General features: G+C 43.8%; 1 protein-coding gene across 4 annotated transcripts in view; it reads left to right on the top strand.

The window, feature by feature from the left end:
• Positions 1-18,739, top strand: part of CSNK2B (casein kinase 2 beta) — a 98,648-nt gene that overhangs the window by 37,315 nt on the left and 42,594 nt on the right. For 2 of the 4 annotated variants that reach the window (XM_086924630.1, XM_086924631.1), the window contains exon 2: positions 9,077-9,159. In XM_086924630.1, coding sequence (XP_086780756.1) covers positions 9,077-9,159 — 83 coding nt within the window. Of the gene's footprint in view, positions 1-3,406; positions 3,559-9,076; positions 9,160-18,739 lie in introns of those variants that run through there. The other 2 variants (XM_086924629.1, XM_086924632.1) reach the window with 2 other exon arrangements.

An 18,739-nucleotide genomic window follows, 5' to 3' on the forward strand; every position in this document is an offset into this window, starting at 1 on the left:
ACATGGGCAGCAGCGTGCTTAGACTTCCAGAAACAGTACGAACATATTACAAGATGGCGCGCGCTAACAAGCATACTTAAGGACACTTTAAGATGGCGCCCATGCTAGACGCCAATGCTTGGACAGGTCGGACGATATAGGATATGTTGCGAATAAGCTGAACACAGGTAAACTTGTAGCAACGTTGGCTGGGGTCTTATTGAGACATTGATTTTCGGAACGGTGCGAGATATTAAATGCCGTTTCCTTACATATATATTCTAGGTAGTCGAGATATTTGAAGAAACCGACGATTGGTGAGTGTTGGTAAAACTTTGTTTACTTGAATTAGCAACAGTATTTATACGGGCTATTTTACTAAAGTCACTATCTTGACACAGATAGCCGTATATTGACCAAGAGAAGACGACGACCCTGTGTACATTATATTTGAATACTTACCGTTGGTGAGTACATGTAATCTCACATTATTAATTGCGGGAGTGCGTATATGATTAGCTTTTCTACTGTTTGCTTAGTTACTGGCAAAAGACTTCTTTCGCTTACAATAGAGGTGAATTCTATAATAGCAGTGTAGAAGATAAGGGGAACCTCGTGTATAGAACTATTATGTAAAATAATTCTATTTGTACTTCGAATTTGGTTTAGGAGTATGTACTGAGTTAGACGCTTTTACTCACACAATGGTTTACTATATTATTTATGGTACATGGACCGTAAATTGGGGAGTGACATGTGCTAATTTTGTTGTTTAGAATACAGAGGACAAGTGAAGTCTAAGAGATTACTTATTAGAACACACCAGACGATAATTACTGGGTGAGTGTTGTAGGATACACGTTTTGTATCAATTCTACCCAGCAATGAAAACTTTGATTGTAATATATTTATTTTGACTCCGGTGGAAATTACAGGTGAATGGAGAGATAGACATTGTTGGCATATTGCTGGATGAATTGTGAGGAGAATTTGAAGGTAAACCCAATTTATTAATAACATAGGGGGTGAACGCTTAACTTTAAGCTGGCAAATTATTTCTGTTCGGATCCCTCAGTGGAATATACAGTTGCTTTTTTGATATTAGTGACAGCACTTAAGGTATATATTATTTTGATATGCTTCTGTTTTTTCAGATTGATTAGTTTGTTTACGCTGTGAGGACCATATTAGAATGAGAGATTACTGAAAGATACAGAGGTGATAATTTACCCCTACCTTGTTTATATATCTTGGTGGTAGGGTTCTTCTTCTTTTTATCATACACAGGGTGGTTATTAGGACTGGAATGGTTTCTTGACTATTTATTTTCTTATTTCAAACTCTTCACTCTGCAGGCTTTTATCTGACTAGATGGTGGTTGGTACTATCCCACATCTATATTTAGTTATAAGAAAAATATTTATACTGACCATAGGAAATGTTTTGTTTGATTACAGCCCTGAAGAAGTCGAGGTATTATTTATGCACGACGAAACACGTGTTGGCTGGTGTAATCAACTTTTTGAAATAAATTACAAGGACTTCATATACAGAAAGTGGACTCTTTTGTGCATTGACCTTGGAAACTATATTCATTGATCCGACTCCTGAGGATTGGAGTTGCTTGCCATATATACGTTGGAATTATATGAGTGAACTGTGGGTGTGCTCAGAGGATATTGTACATATTGTTGCTTCACATGAAGCCATTGATGTAGGATACGCATCATTCCTCTAGAAGCACCTTTTGATTATTGTCAATAATTATAATTTAGTACCCTGAAGTTAAGGTAGTGCGCCCACAATAGGTTGGTATCCCCCACTAAACAGAATTGCATTTTCAATGCTGGTTTAAATGTTTGAGATCTGACATTTTGTGATCCAGAACACCATTATCAACACTTCTATTTATGATTTAGGTGGGCTAGTTTGTGTTTACCCACCTCTTACTCGTATCTGATGACTGGTCACTGGTGACTTTGGAAAACCCACAGCAGAGTGGTCAAACCTCCACACTCCAACTTCCATGGGCTTGTGTACAGGTTACAAGTAAATGCTAAAAAGGTGGGGTATACTGGAGAGCATTGAGGAATACCACAGATCAGTTGTGGTCCTGCCTCCAACCCTATCCCCACCATAAAGTGGAATGTCCATAGACCAAGGTACTAAACCATTTCTGACTTTGCAATAATCCTTTTACCTTTGCAGCCTGCTAGTTTGTAGTGATCACTGTCTGTTTTAAGCCTTCTGTCAATCTGCAGTGCAGAACCTACCTATGCTTACAGGGTTCCTCTTCTGGTAGGTGTAGAAACTGTTGAGGCCCTTTCTCGGTTTTGTTAGTCGTGAATTTGTGAAATTTTCATGCAGGCTTCTTCTGGGGGCTAAAGAGGTTTGTTTTTGACAGGCTAGACTGTCATCGATATTACCTGTCTTGAGCTGTTTCTGAGTTTGTTGCGCTTTTTATGCTGTATAAGCACACAGTAATGTGATATGCACACCGTTCAGGGATCAATCCCTCCTTGGGTTGGCCTATAAAGCTTTAGGGTAAACTCATTTTGTGAGCTGAATTGTTTTTTAATCTTGTTATTTTAAGGGAAGGGCTAGAGTAGATAATGGGTCACACTTCTATGCTGTTATCAATTTTGCATTGTTGCTCTGTTTTTTCCAGTCTGTCTGAAGGGGTTTGATTACACCCTTGACATAAAGTTTCTTGGTGTGTAGTGCCTTGATTCAGGACTGTGCCACCGCAACACTCTGCACGAGCCCTGCCTGAAAGAGGGCCAGAGGGGCTGCTCTTCCTCTGGGAGAAGTGCATTGTGTTGAACGTGATGCAGTTCTAGTGCATGTTGCACACCCAGGCCAGCGCTGCTTACTGTGTGCATGTTCTTACCACATACACAGAGGGGCTAGGGCAATATGCTGTACCACCCTAGGAAGCGCTTGCCAGTGCTGTGGGGATTTAAGCCTAGACGGTTACAACCCTTTGGATGTGGTCTTGTTTTGCCTAGCTTTGTAAAACCTGTATGTGGATCCAGTGCATCTATTTGTGGGCATCAAGTCTAGAGAGCTGGTTTTGTCGGGGTTTTGTTTGGATGCCTTGGTTTCAATGTTTGTTGTGACACAACCCTGACAGCGGGTGTGATTGAGAGTACTGGTGGTAATTCCTTTGATGTATTGAAGGAGGACTGGTGACATTCACCTACTCTTGAGTCACCTAGGGCCGGCTCCCGGGAATGTGCATGCCTTCTGCAAGGGTTGAGGCATTCCTGAGCTCTCCCTGGGCTCCATGCCAGGATTCCTTTCCAGGGAGTACCTTCACTCACCTGTTCATCCGGTTCGACTGCTGAAGTATGTCTTGCTTGGTCTCTGTCCTGCATCTGGAGGAGTTTTGATTCAGTTGCCTGATGCTTCAGTCTCTCCGTGAGAAGGAAATGAATGAAGGGGCTGTCAACAAAGCAGCAGTGGATGCAGAGCGACAGGACATGAAACGACCTTCCAACAGTTGTGGCATGAATATAACGGAGGCCCAGATATGTGATTCCTTGTCCAGGTATTACTCCTGGCGGAACAAACATGCTGGTAACTATGGCTGGTTGGTTATTGTGGTGTTGTATGTTTGTATTCTTGTTGGTCTTCAAGCTGTTTTGTGAATGGTTATTTTTTTTGTTTGCCAGACCTCCACCTTTGGAGGAAGGATGGCAGGTATGTGAATAGGCTTCCATATCACTACATTGTAATCTGTGACCTCATATTACCAACTTCAGCAGGTAAAAAATGGAGTCTTGACCCCCCCCCCCCCTCCCCCTTTTGTCCTCACCTTTACAATTGCAGATCGCTTTGTGTCAGGCACATAAAGCAACAAGTTATCTTACTGGCTATATCTTAGCGCTTCTCCTCTGAGACTTTAGAGTAATTTCTGTGGCGTCCCTGCGAGCCTCTAGAGCCTGTACATTAGAGGTTCTTTTCTATACTCATTGAGCCTCTATCTAATCCCATTGGATTTTCTTGAATCATACAGGTGCTTGCCCATTCAGTCATTGGCCTTTAGGCACTTTGTATGTAATCTCTACTTCAGTGTATAATCATTCAAGCTTCACCTGCTCTGTTATATTCCAATGTAGCTGAGGGATCGGCTAAGTGTGCTTCCTCAAACCTTGTCTTTCGGGAGAGGAAGATCAAGAAACAGATGAAGAAATATTAATTGATTTAGTCTCCTTGTTTGTTTGTTGGGCTCACTGGTATCAGACAGTATATTCATTTAGTCCTAGACTTTAGAAGAAACTGCCCTATATGATCCTTGTGGAGGTCTGCCTGTTTCCCTTGCATCTAATTTGTACTCTCTCCAAGAACGTGTTTCCACACCCCCTCAATCCATGACCTCTGTTAGGAATACTCACTGGGATGGGGTATGTTTGGGTATTAAAGCATTAAAAAATTAGCTTCTGTACAGCCGAACTTCCTTGCGAAATCACGGACTACTTAAACATCTTTTAGTCTAGCACCCAAAATTTAGACTAGGGAAAGTTCGACCTGACAATAATATCCTCCAGATAGAAGTGTGATCTGCATTTAACTTCTAAATCTAGCCTAACTTGTGTCCGAATTGTTTTAGAACTGGCCAACTTTGTTTTACAATGTGAATTTCTTTAGATTCTTATGTTGTACATTATTTGGTCCCTGCACCCGGTCGCCACCTTCAAATTCTTTTCGTCTGCCACTGGGTCAGGAAGCAAACCTAGTACCTCCAGGAGAGTCACAGCAGAGCCAAAAAGTAGCCAACGTATTATTAAGGAAAACTGCAAACCTCACAAACCCTTGATTTGAGCATTGAAAATGTTTTGAAAAACTAAAAACAAAATCGAATTCTACACCACGTTCACTGTTGTGGGTCAGAGAATGCACAAATTGGGAGGTTTCAGACGTCCTGGGAGATCATTAATACTCCATTTTAGGTTCTGTGCGATGTGCCATCAAAAAGCAGAAGAACACTCTCAAGGTTCCGAACTCCTGTTTGCCGAATAACTGTAGTGCTGAGGGGTGCAAAGGGTGCCCAGAGTCCCAACCCAAGAACCTTAAAGTCTGGAAGAAGACGAGGTGACCATACCATGCAATTATGCAGTTTCAGCAGAAAAAAAACCCTTCATCATGATCCTTTGTCTGTCCAGTGACGTGGAGGGAAACTCAGGAGACACTGAGCTGTTGCAAGGAGAAGGATCTGACTGAAGAGAGCGGCATCAACCATGAGAAACAGGAGCCTATGAGAAAGACATTTAGGGAATGAGAACCCAAGACAAGCTCATGTAACATCAGACCTCCAGTGGTGCTGAGCTGAGCGCCTTTGACTTGAAGGTCTTCAAAGACCCCCTCAATGCTGACTCGAATTAAAGTCCTAGATTATGTGGAGGTTAGTGGATTATACCGCCAAGCAGGCCTTTTCTTGCCCTACAGAAACATTTCAAAGCTCACCTCTTTAAACCTTGCCTTCCATAGTACTTCCCTTTAACCTAAACAGAGAGCATTGTAATTAGTTTTTTATGTCGATGTTGTACTGCAAGCATAGCTTCTTTATGTAAAGCACCTTTGTGCACCACTGACTAGATCAGCTTTCAATTCATTATTCTTTATTTCGGTTGAACAACCTTAAAAGAATGCAGTACAATACAATATTAAAACATTACAATACAATGTATATGTCTACACAGTACCGGGTTAAAATTAAAAGAAAACTAGCAGTAAGATCCTTCTCAGTTAAATTAACACACATATTCGAGGAACCCTTAATAAATAACAGTTCATGAAGTTTAAAATAGTACTATAAAACAATAGAAACAAGACACCAGGGAACACTAAGATCAGGCCAATTCCTATTATCATTATTCTAGTTTAAGTTGCAGTATAAATCTAAATCAGATTCGATTACATGCACCACTTAATAGTAATATTATCAGTTCGGTTGCATTTATAATTACATATTGCGCACACGTTCCAATAGGCATTACGTATATACAATTAGTTCAGGTACGATAGGGTACAAATAAAAGTGCGTTTTAGTTGCTAGACTACAATCATGCCGACTATCTGCTTAAATTTTATAGCCATTTCTCTTCCTGACTATTGCTACTGATAGGAGGAAGCGGCTCAAACTAAATACTATTGGGCGTGCAGTATCTCCTTTAAACACTCTTTCGCCATCTTTAATATGGCAAAGACCCAAAAGTTGGCATATGGGTTTTAACCATTTTTTTTCTTGCCTGTAGATAAGCGGGGCATATAAATAGCACATGGGACTCATCTTCCCTCAGGCCCATTTCACATAATTCGCATAAATCAGGTCCAATACTACCTCTTGGTCCTTTGTTACAGTGCCATTTCGAAGTCCTAGATTTAATTTGGAGGGCACTATAGCGAAATTTTAAATATAACGATTTGGCCATAGGTGGGTAGATTTCATCCATAAAGGATTCTAGTTTCATGGCCATTTTTAGTTCAAAGAACCTGAGGGTCAGAATCCCCAAATTAGGATTTCCCAACACAGAATCTTTGATATATTCCCAATACCTATTCTTTAGCAGTTTCTTAGAATTGTTGGTAATCGAATCCGGGTCTGACCAAAAGCTACTTAACCCCAGCTTTGTAAACCAAATCAATATAGGCCAACCATGCTAAACTTGTGGAGTTTTTTATTACCATTATCTCTTTTAACACCTCTCTATAGTCCACTAACTCATCAGTGGACCAAAGACGAACCCAGTATAACAATGGGCGCAGTGCAGTGTGGTCATCTGATCGGCGGAAATTAAGATCCCATACAACCAGGGTGAGGGGAGTGGAGGCAGGTACACCTAACAGCTGTCTGATGAATTTATTTTCCTGAACTAAGAACGTGCCTTTCGAAACATGTCCCCAAAGTTCTGCACCATAAAGGGAAGCAGATTGTGCTTTGTATTTGAACAAACTGATTGCTGGAGTGACTGATTTATAATAGCTTTCCTTAAAATAGGAGCTTGGTTCTGGACTAGTCTGATCTTTGAGGTTTCTAGTTGAGATTTCCAAGATATTTTACTATCTAAAGTGATACCCAGGTACTTAAAACTTTGGACTTCAATTTTTTCATTATTTATGGAGAAAATTTTATTAAAACATTTATGTGGGTTGATTGTCATGATCTTAGTTTTGGACGAATTAATTTCAAGCTTCTTGTCCTGACAGTACAACCTGAATTTATTAAGAAGGTTCTGGAGTCCTTTGGGGGTTTGGGAAATTAAAATAGTGTCATCCGCAAATAACAATGCCGGAACGGCTTGACCACAGAACTTGGGAGAGTCATGCTCACAGCCCAAGAGGGTGTCAGGGATGTCATTAACATAAAGGGAAAATAAAGTAGGCGCCATAACACATCCTTGCCTAACTCCTTTCACTATATCTATTTTCTCACTCAACTCCCCATTGGGCCCCCATCTGACTCTTGCAAAATTATTTTCGTGCAGTCTGATCAGTTGTTGGAGAATGTTCCCAGGGACACCCATATCATTTAGCGTTTTCCAAAGTTTCCCCCTAGGAACAAGATCAAAGGCTGCTCTTAGGTCGACGAAAGCCACATATATGTGGGAGTTCTTTTTGTTAATGTATTTCCATACCAAACATAAAAATCTAAAAACCTGGTCCACTGTACTGATTCTGGGTCTAAAACCAGCCTGGTACTTTGTAAGAATAAAATGGTCCTCGACCCATGCATGAAGCGTACTAAGGAGTTGGCGGGAAAAGATTTTTTGCAGCACATCGATCAAGCTAATATGTCCAACCCATCCCATTATCAACCTATCACCTTTCTTAAATATAGTCACTATTTCTGCGCCCCTCCAGGTCTCCGGGATTGGGGCCCCTCGAGTTATTTTATTTGTAAGTAGGTTAATATAGGGGGCCCAAATAAAATCCGTATGCTTCCAAAGGTCCCCGGTATTCTATCTGGACCCATTAATAGTTGAAGGTGTAATAGTTATGTTGGTAACCTAACTACTGAAACATTACCATTACAAATAGCACCTTTACCGCAGGTGTTTCTGGGAGAGGTACACCAGGCACTATCTACAGTTACATGCATTACTATGATTACTTCAATTTTTACTGTAGTTCTTTACAGTTAGTGTTGCTCCTGTAGTTAGTGCTCATGCTAGGAATGCATGCACTGTTACCGGCCCAGCACTACCAATATTGGCACCTCTGATGTTGGACCCTCTACTACGTTTTGTACTTATAGGTGTACAACTGCATTTCCTGCTCACTTCTCCATTACGTACACTATTGGATTGGTCCAACATAACACCTGCTCAATTAGTTTTTACTAAAATTGACTGCGTACAGGCTAGGTCCATGCCCCATAAAATTTATCCTACTTGTCTACCTTTAATGCAATTTGTCTCAAATGATAGAACTCTTTGGTCTTTACTCTGAAGAAAGTTCATCGAAAGGAAATCTAAACAGACAATTGAGAGTACAAGTCCACATACCTTTAACCATTCATGGAAGTACTTTTATTTTTTTCTCGGTGTACTATAAATCGATAAATGTCTTTTCTAAAGTTCAAGTTTAACATTTGTATAGCGCACTACTCACCCAGGGGGTTTCAAGGTGCTTGGGGGGGGGGGGGGGGTTAGTTTACTTATCGAATATCCAAGTTGTAAGTTGCTTTCTGAAGGAGAGGTGGTTCTGTGTAAGGCGAAGGTGGGTGGGGAGAGAGTTCCAGTTTTTGGCCGCTAAGTAGGAGAAGGATCTTCCCCCCCCCCCCCCCCCCCCCCATGGTGGATCTATGGATGCGCGGAATTGCGGAGAGTGCTTGATTGGACGATCGTAGTTGGCGGGTGGGGGTGTAAAAGGACAGGCACGTGTTGAGGCATTCAGGTCCTAGGTCGTAGAGGGCTTTGTGTGCGTGGGTGAGGAGACGGAACGTTATTCTCTTGTTGACGGGGAGCCAGTGGAGGTCTTTCAGGTGACCTGAAATGTGAGCTTGGCGGGGGAGGTCTAGTATGAGTCTAGCTGAGGCTTTCTGTCATACTCTGTGGCCAGCCTATGGTAATTACCCGTTTTCTCTTTTTTGCAGAGGATAATAAAATGAGCAGCTCTGAAGAAGTGTCCTGGATCTCCTGGTTCTGTGGACTGCGTGGCAATGAATTCTTTTGCGAGGTAAGTATCTTGTGGGACCATGGGTAAGTTGTGCTGTAGGGGGTAGTGGATTTTGTTTTATTAGTTCCTATAGTTGAAGAGTCAGTCAGTCTTTGAATGGTGTGGTGTCATTTAAGCTCAACAAAAGATCTAGTGTCCTAATACCAGGGTTTGTCTGCAACATCTACACAAATGGCCTATGGGTTGAATCTCTCATCCTCTAGAATATAGTCGCTGAACACATCTCGCGATTCTTGAGACTTCTTTATTAAAGAAAGTACATTGTCTTTCTTATTTAACACCTTATGCCAGGCCGTAGAAAGGTAAAGGGCTTCTCAAGCTTGAAAGAAAAAAATATATATATATTATATTTGGCATAGTTCGAATCTACACACATGTGGAGTCATGGCTTGAATCCAAATGAAGAACTTTACATAGATTTATAAAAAAAAATTGACTTCTCTCAAAAGAATGATTTTGCTGTTTTTAAGTCTCACCTTGCACTTGTCACTTTCATATTAATTATCCACGTATGAGGTAAATGCTTGTTGAGGCATCAAAAATGATGTGGGTTAAGAGTATATATGGTGAACTACCTAGCAACATGACTCGATAAAGAACCGTATGTATATGTAAATGTAAATGTATTTGAGCTTATATAGCGCACAGCTACCCGCAGTGGGTTTCCCGGCGCTTGCTTAGGGAACCCGTCCTGGTATTCCCCTGTGAGATAACCCCGGCAGGGTATCCACAAGGTGAAAGCCAGGCATCCCGCCGCGAGGGGCCGTTGTGGAGATTAAGTGTGAACCTGTGAGTCGAGAAGGCACCGGAGCGAGAATTATCGAGTCCGTGGAATTTTTAGCCCAAGACCCGCCGAGGTGGGTAATTGAACCCTGGTCCAGGGCCGATCTCAGCTTCCGGGTCTGCCGCCTCTAACCCCTGAGCCACACTTCTATACTGATATATACTATACTATATATTGATTTAAGGCTCCTTGTTTTTGGTTTTTAGGTTTCGCCTGGCGTCCGCTGCTCAGCAGCGTTCCCGCAGACGAAATCTAATGTTAGAACAGTATGGGGGACTTGAACCCGCCAATTCTTCCATTGGCTAGCTCCATAAATGGAGGCTAGCCATTGGAAGAGATTGGCTGTCAATCACTCTTTCCCCGTCGGAACGCGATTCGGGGGCGTTTCCGTGTCTTTTTTTAAGTCCCGCCCCCCACACCATGATTGCTTGGCAGGAGCGCGAGCTGTGCTCTGATTGGCCGCCTGCGGAGTGCACGTGAAGGGGGCCGTGCAGCAGCCGATAAGCAGCCAAGCCAGACTTCACGTCTTGTTTCCCTCATCTCATCTCTGTTCTCCGCTTCCCTTTAATGGGCTTCCTTTTCATCCACCCTTTTCTTTCCCTCTTATCTTCGTTTCCCCTTTCAATACCCCTACCACTCCTCTTGCCTGCAGGGCCTTAATTCAGGCAGTTCAGGTGTTAGTGGTGTCTTCCGGGAGGTTGTGCGGTGGGCGTAACCGAAGAACAAACCAGCAGGGGAGAGGAAGCAGGCGGGCGGACTTTTAATAAAAACAAATGGGGCCCTCAAATGATTCCCTTTATTCTGATATTGGCTACCTTGGCCTACCATTGGCTGTGGGAACTTCCTTCAGTCGCTTATTGGCCCTGAGGATTCTGAGACCGCCTGTGTCCAACCACTGGCGTGGGGCGAAAGAGGCATCTGTAGGTACAGTGTGTGGCCCTGGCGCGCGGTAATCTAGCTGCTGCACACGCCGCCTCTGGCCGCTGGGCGGACTCCAGAGATGTCACAGCTGAGATGTTGACACTTTTCTAAGTGAATTCGGCAGTTGTTTTAGATACCTGCGGCCCGGAGCCCAGGCTGCCTGTCTGTCCGAGTGAGCCCTGCCCGCAGCCAGCCTCGAGACACCCGTGAGCCTGCGAGGACCGGAGCATTGCTGGTAAGTGGGCAGGCTTCTGCGTGACTGGATTCCGGCTAGCGCAGCACCCTGCTGGCATCCCCCAGCCGACAGCAACCCGACTCGTACCTTCTTCAGGAGCTCATCATCTGCTGCTCTCAGAGTGTCCCCTGTCCGGTGCCAGACCCTCGCCCGCCCCGTGTACCACCGCCGCTGTGTCTGATCTCCGCGACCCCCGGCCTACGGCTTCCTCCACCTATGCCCGCGCCCTCAGAGTCCGGCTCTGCTACGAGAGCAGTGAGTGTGCGACTCTGTTGCCCCACATGCTCCCCACACACATCCGCTTCAATGGTCGGGGTTAAACATCACCTTTAATGTACTCGGCCCGACCAGTGGGATCCATTCCTTTAAGATCGCCATGTCCCATCCGCTTCCGTTTGACCATCAGTACTCCTCTGACTACACACCTAAACACCAAAAGCAAACACATCTGACTGCCCACTTTGTCATACTCCCTGCTCTTCCTTTCTCCCTTGTCCTCCTTTCCTGAAAATATGGATATATGATGTGTAAATATGAACATGCTTTCATAAATTGTCTGTGCCTTAGTGGCTCGCTCTGTTTACTTTCCAGGAGACCATCCTAATTGCGAAGTCAGAAGGTTTTTGATCTTCTGCATGGTGTACTGTTGATATCGTACATCATTTATTTATGGACTTGCGTATGCAGCTCCGATAATTAATTGGGCATATAAATGGGTGCAGCCAATGACACATGTTAGAATGCATGGGGTTAACCACAATGTCCCATGCGGCTTGTGCGCATTGACAGCCAGGGGTATGTACAGAGAAGATAAACGGGCCCACAGTTATTTTCAACTGGAGGATGGTGGGTGTGATTCAAAAGTTAAGGTTTGCATGAATTCTCGTCTGTGCAGATCAAATCATGCTTGACAGGAACAGACCCTTCCTCGCACACTCAACAGTATCCCAACTCACTGATGGTACTTTTCATTGGTGCGCCGAGATTAGGCTAAGGTGATGCACTGAAGGTCTACAACTGAGTGCCTCCTCCTTCCATGCAGTAGTCTGGAAATGAGAGCTGCAGTAAATGCCACACGATGCTTGGGACATTGAAACCTGTGGAATCCACACTAACACATTTTAAAACCGCAAGATCAGCAAGCAGCCTTATGAAGTTGAACGTTTACCCAGTCCAGAGGTACGAAAGGCCCAGTGTCTTTTTAGTGGCAGCCAGACAGGCCCTTCATCTCATCCAATCTCAAGGATTCATACGTTCTTAGTAAAATCAATAACATGAGAATACAAAATACCCAAGCACACCAATATCATTATTTCCACACAGGAGGGCGTATAGGTATTGCTTCAAACAGATCAATAATTTTTCAACGCCCTGTATCCAATAAATTCATAAAAATCTCAATAGAATCAATCAAATAGTCCAGTCAGAGCTTCTGTCTTGAGGTCTGTTTTTTAATTTCCACAAGTTCACAAGAATCCAAGTAACAGCCGACGCGCGTTTTACCCACAGGGCTTTCTCAAGGCTTGGTATTGTCTCTTAACGACCTGGAAGTAGTGGAAATTATTCCCTTTGATACTGTGTCCCTTAGCGATATATGATACTCCAACTTTGCGCAAATGATGGGACTTTTTCGTACGTCAGTAATGACTGTTCAGGCTTCAAATCATATTCGGCGAAGCATTTGTCGAAATATCAATAAGTGAAGTCCATTCAGGCTTGTTAGCCGAGCCTCATCATAATGGCAACTAATTTGATAGGATTATGATGGATCCCAAAGTCTTATATTTTATGAACTGTTGCCCATGGTCTGTCCTCGGTGAATCAGTTCTCGTATCTCCGCAAGCGTGGTTGCCGCGGATACAATCGACTCTCTCTGCATAACTGGCATCACTTTGCAGAAGTGCGGTTCAATTTAAGCAAACCCATAATCTTTTTGTACACAAAATCAATAACATAATAAAGATTTATATAAGTCTTGTAGCCGCTCCACCTCTCATATTTGCCTACCTGTGGACCCACTGACTGACAGCCCCAGATCACTACTCCACAATTCTTGTCTTTAGCACCCAGTTATTGTGCATCTGTCTTTAACATTGTTTAATCTCTCCATACTCATTGGTGTGTTTCCTCTGCTCTTTAACCCCTTCCATGCTGATGACAGAACGGTTCCGTCATCAGCTACGGGTGAGCTGTGCTGATGACGGAACCGTTCCGTCATGAGCCCGTTAGAACCTTAGAACCCTCAGCACAGCGCGAAAATTCGCGCCGCGCTGAAGGGGTTAAGAAGCGAGTTGCATATTTTGTCATGTGTGTCGCTCGGTATAGCTCTTCTGTTCGATGTACTGTTGTCTCATACCCAGTAACGATCACTGAATGCTGTAGTTGCTAAAGAATATGAACGTGCACTATCTGTTGCATACTGCTATATCTTTCATGAATGAGTTTTTCTGTTGCATAGACATGACTCACATATGTTACATTGTAACTATGCTTTCCTGTTTTCAGTTTCTATTTGTTATGCATTTCAGTGGGGTTTTTCAGTATTTCCAAACTAAAAAAAAAGTAATATCACTGTTTCAGGTAACTTTTCATTGTTTGTTTGAACTTTCTGCCTGTCTAGTTTCTCAGTCTTCAAGTTCCTCTTTCCAGCAGTCCATTCCTCAACTTCATGTCAAAGATGTGCATGAATGTAGATAAAGTTACAGATCGGAGGCTCTATTTGATTAGCTGGTTCCTCCAGACATCCACTGCTAGGCTTCTCTCCCGGCCTTTCACTGAGATAGGAGGTACCATGACTTCCCACACCCTATCACAACAAAAAAGTGTAGGCTTTCGCAGGTTTAAAGATAAACTGTACAGCACAGATGCTTTTGTTCTATATAATAATATTGCAAGCACAGCATGCTGTCTTTTAACCTTCGCAGGCCTCTCTGAGCTGTTCAATACAAACAGAAGTGCAATGGTCTTGTGGGTTTAACTAGCATTTCAGCTGGAATTCAGGCCCATTAATATATTGCATGTGTGGGTGATGGGAGAGGTGTGGGCAGAAGTTATGTGCAGAAGGTAAACTTCTGTCTCTAATCCTTTAAATTAACGCTAGTAGCGCACGGGCATGATGATCAGCTGCCCTGTTTTAAGCAGGCAAGCTTTCAGGCAGTGATGCGTCCACATACACCACCACATACACCACCACATACACCACCACCACATACACCACCACCACATACACCACCACCACATACACCACCACCACATACACCACCACCACATACACCACCACCACATACACCACCACCACATACACCACCACCACATACACCACCACCACATACACCACCACCACATACACCACCACCACATACACCACCACCACATACACCACCACCACATACACCACCACCACATACACCACCACCACATACACCACCACCACATACACCACCACCACATACACCACCACCACATACACCACCACCACATACACCACCACCACATACACCACCACCACATACACCACCACCACATACACCACCACCACATACACCACCACCACATACACCACCACCACATACACCACCACCACATACACCACCACCACATACACCACCACCACATACACCACCACCACATACACCACCACCACATACACCACCACCACATACACCACCACCACATACACCACCACCACATACACCACCACCACATACACCACCACCACATACACCACCACCACATACACCACCACCACATACACCACCACCACATACACCACCACCACATACACCACCACCACATACACCACCACCACATACACCACCACCACATACACCACCACCACATACACCACCACCACATCCACCACCACATCCACCACCACATCCACCACCACATCCACCACCACATCCACCACCACATCCACCACCACATCCACCACCACATCCACCACCACATCCACCACCACATCCACCACCACATCCACCACCACATCCACCACCACATCCACCACCACATCCACCACCACATCCACCACCACATCCACCACCACATCCACCACCACATCCACCACCACATCCACCACCACATCCACCACCACATCCACCACCACATCCCCCACCACATCCACCACCACATCCCCACATCCACCACCACATCCACCACCACATCCACCACCACATCCACCACCACATCCACCACCACATCCACCACCACATCCACCACCACATCCACCACCACATCCACCACCACATCCACCACCACATCCACCACCACATCCACCACCACATCCACCACCACATCCACCACCACATCCACCACACCACATCCACCACACCACATCCACACCACCACCACATCCACCACTACCACCACATCCACCACTACCACCACATCCACCACTACCACCACTACCACCACTACCACCACTACCACCACTACCACCACTACCACCACATCCACCAGATCCACCACATCCACCAGATCCACCACCCCCACCACTACCACCACATCCACCAGATCCACCACCCCCACATCCACCACGTGTGTGTGTGTGTGCAAATGCAATAGGTCTCGCATTTGCAAGAGATTAAGCTATTGGCATTGAAAATATGACAATGGCATTTATTTATCTGTTTTGAAATCCAACACATAAATTAAAAATTTGTCATTTACAATGCCAATAGCTCTAACTTTTGCAAAGGCGAGGCTGTTGCATTGTAAATGCTTGTTACTGCTTTTTACAGATCACTACAGACCGAAAACATACATCTTCTTGTCTGTATTTATTGTTAGATGTTAATAAAAACTGAAATTGGGTTGCTTTTTGAGTAGTTCTAAATACTGTCTGCCATGACTGCAAGACCAATAGATGTGTGGATTGATAAATAAGGGGGGGGGGTAAAAGAAAGGAATTTTAGTAAAAAGGCTTTAACAGCTCAAGGTTGATACTGACATTTGCTTACTTTCATATAAGTGCATCGATTTATCTTCTGTGGATGTTCACAGCACTGACACCTGGCAGACATTCAAGCACAAGTGCATGTTTATTGGTTAAATGTGGAAATATATTAATTTCGGCGTAGTTTTCCGACGAAACCCAAAGTAAATATGGATAAATACAGTTACAATTAGCAAAAAATAAATATGGATAAATAAAAACGGAAATGTCAAAACATAAATACCATTAAACCCGGAGCCCTAATATTGATATACATAATTGGTCGGATATGACCCTATTATTGGGCCTTAAAATCTTTTATTTTGCTCACCCTGAACATATGTAACAGTATGATCAGTTTGTGGGTGTCTTGCGTAAATGATCTTCATTATAATTTGTGGTATTAACGTAATGATTAACATTGTGTTAATGAGAATCCCCCATAATTGTGATTTGTAGGGTATTAACTCTTTAAGATGAGGTAATCCTGTACCCCAAGTGAACGAGACTGACACCCACTAAAACTAAGCAGATTATTAAACATAGTTGTAAAAATGTAGATTTTATTTCTTGGAAAAGATGTCAAACTTTTGTGAAATTAAATAATCCTTGTTATTAATTGCTTTAAATAAATTAATATTTTATCTAAAAAGCCAGTGATACAAACCTGATAAACCATATTCTCACCAACTTTTCAGTTATGCATGGTTTGTATTTTTACTTTCAATATTCCACCTTTGTTTGTTCACATTGTGCACTACAGAGACCATGACCCCGCCGGAGCAATGAACAGGAAATTAGGGGGTTTTAATTGGTATTTACCAGCTATCCCAAATGAGTTTGTAACCATCCGTTATAAAGGTCTGAGTCAAACCGAAACCCACAGCGATTTTCTAGTAAAATGAAATAAAGAAAATCTTGACCTATGATAAAGGGTTGGAAAAATCAAACATATTTTGTTTCAAAAAGCACACATTGCCATGGACGTCCCTTGTATTGAAGGAAACTGCTTTGTGGGTTGATGTGCTCCTTATGCAAGAGCAGAGTGCCTTGACTCACAGTAGCCAATGGCTTAAAGAAGCTGGTCCATTGCCACATGCCGTATGCTGTTGTGGGTGTATGAAAGTGTAGTATTCTGCAGTGAGGTTTGTTAAACTTTACTATGTAATAATCTCACCTTAATCCAAATAGATCCTTTTGGATTCACTCTAATAAATCCCTAGTTATTTCTTGGAATAGTGGCACAGAGCAGCCAGGCTTTAAAGGAACATGTGTTAAGCATTTTCAGAGTACCATCATGGACAATTAGTAATTGACACGACTCAAATGACACCAGTCCTCAATTTATATAAATAAAATAGAAGATTCTTATATGAAATGAAATGAATGAAATGAAAAAAGATTTGTAGAGCGCATGGCTGCCCAGGAGCGTCCCAGCGCTAGTGAGTGAACTGGCGGGAAGGAACGGGATTTTAAGGGAATAACCAGGTTTTTAAAAGTTTACGGAGGGAGAGAAGATTGGGTTGGGCACGGATGGCAAGGGGTAGGGAGTTACACAGCTTGGGGGCATTGTAGGAAAAGAGGCGACCCCCAGTGTGGGCCTTCTTAATCCTGGGTGTGGAGGCAAGATGAAGGTGTGTCGAGGCAAGATGAAGGTGTGTCGACCAAAGGGTTCTATTGGCTTTGTAGGGCACAATGAGGTTTTTTAAGACAGGGGGACCTTTGCCATGGAGAATTTTGTGAGTGGTGCATAGTGTTTTAAAGTGTATTCTTTCCTGTATGGGTAGCCAGTGGAGTGAGCTAAGAGCAGGTTTTGCTGAGCACCGGTTATTGGTCCCTGTGAGGAGCCTAGCAGCTGTATTTTGAACTACCTGTAGTTTGGCAATTACTTTCCTGGGGGCGCCGAGGTACAGGGCATTGCCATAGTCTAGTCTGGACAGTATGAGGCCCTGAATCAGGAGCTTCCTAGACTGAGGGGGAAGGAGAGGTAGAATTTTGCGGGAAGTTCGAAGGAGGCCATAACAGGCCCCGCCGTTTTCCTGGCTTGGGTGCGGAGCTTGAGTCCTTGGTCAAGCCAGATTCCCAAGCTTTTAATGTCCGGTTTAGTGATAGGAGGCGGTCCCATGCAGGGTGGCCACATGGTCTAGAGTCTGAAGTAAGACTGATTGCCCATGACCAGAATCTCCGTTTTGTCACTGTTTAATTTGAGGTGAGAACTAGCCATCCATCTAGTTATGTCTTTAAGGCAGGAGCAGAGGCCGGTGGGTGGACGATCCAGCTGGCTCAATGAGCTGGGTGTCGTCGGTGTAAGTCAGAAGTTGAACACCATGTGGGGTAACCATTTTCTCAAGGGGAAACATGTACACGTTAAAGAGTGTCGGGCGCAGGGAGGAGCCCTGGGGGACACCGCAGTGCACAGGAGTTATGTTGAATATGGAGTTGCCCTCTATCGGTTGTAGAGGAAGGACAGGGCAGACCCGGTGAGATGGTTAACTGTATCAAAGGCTGCGCTCAGATCCAGGAGGATCACTGCCACTGATCATCCTGAATCGAGGATCTTTCTGGCCTCTTCTACCACAGCAATCATAGCAGTTTCAGTGCCTTGGCCCGGGCGGAAGCCTGTCTGGGAGGGTTGGAGTAAGTCACCTGATTCGAGGAAGTCGGAAAGCTGGCGATTGACAAATTTTTCTGCCACTTTGCTGATTCG

The sequence above is a fragment of the Lissotriton vulgaris genome, chromosome 5, assembly GCF_964263255.1.
Source record: "Lissotriton vulgaris chromosome 5, aLisVul1.2, whole genome shotgun sequence".
Taxonomy (NCBI): domain Eukaryota; kingdom Metazoa; phylum Chordata; class Amphibia; order Caudata; family Salamandridae; genus Lissotriton; species Lissotriton vulgaris.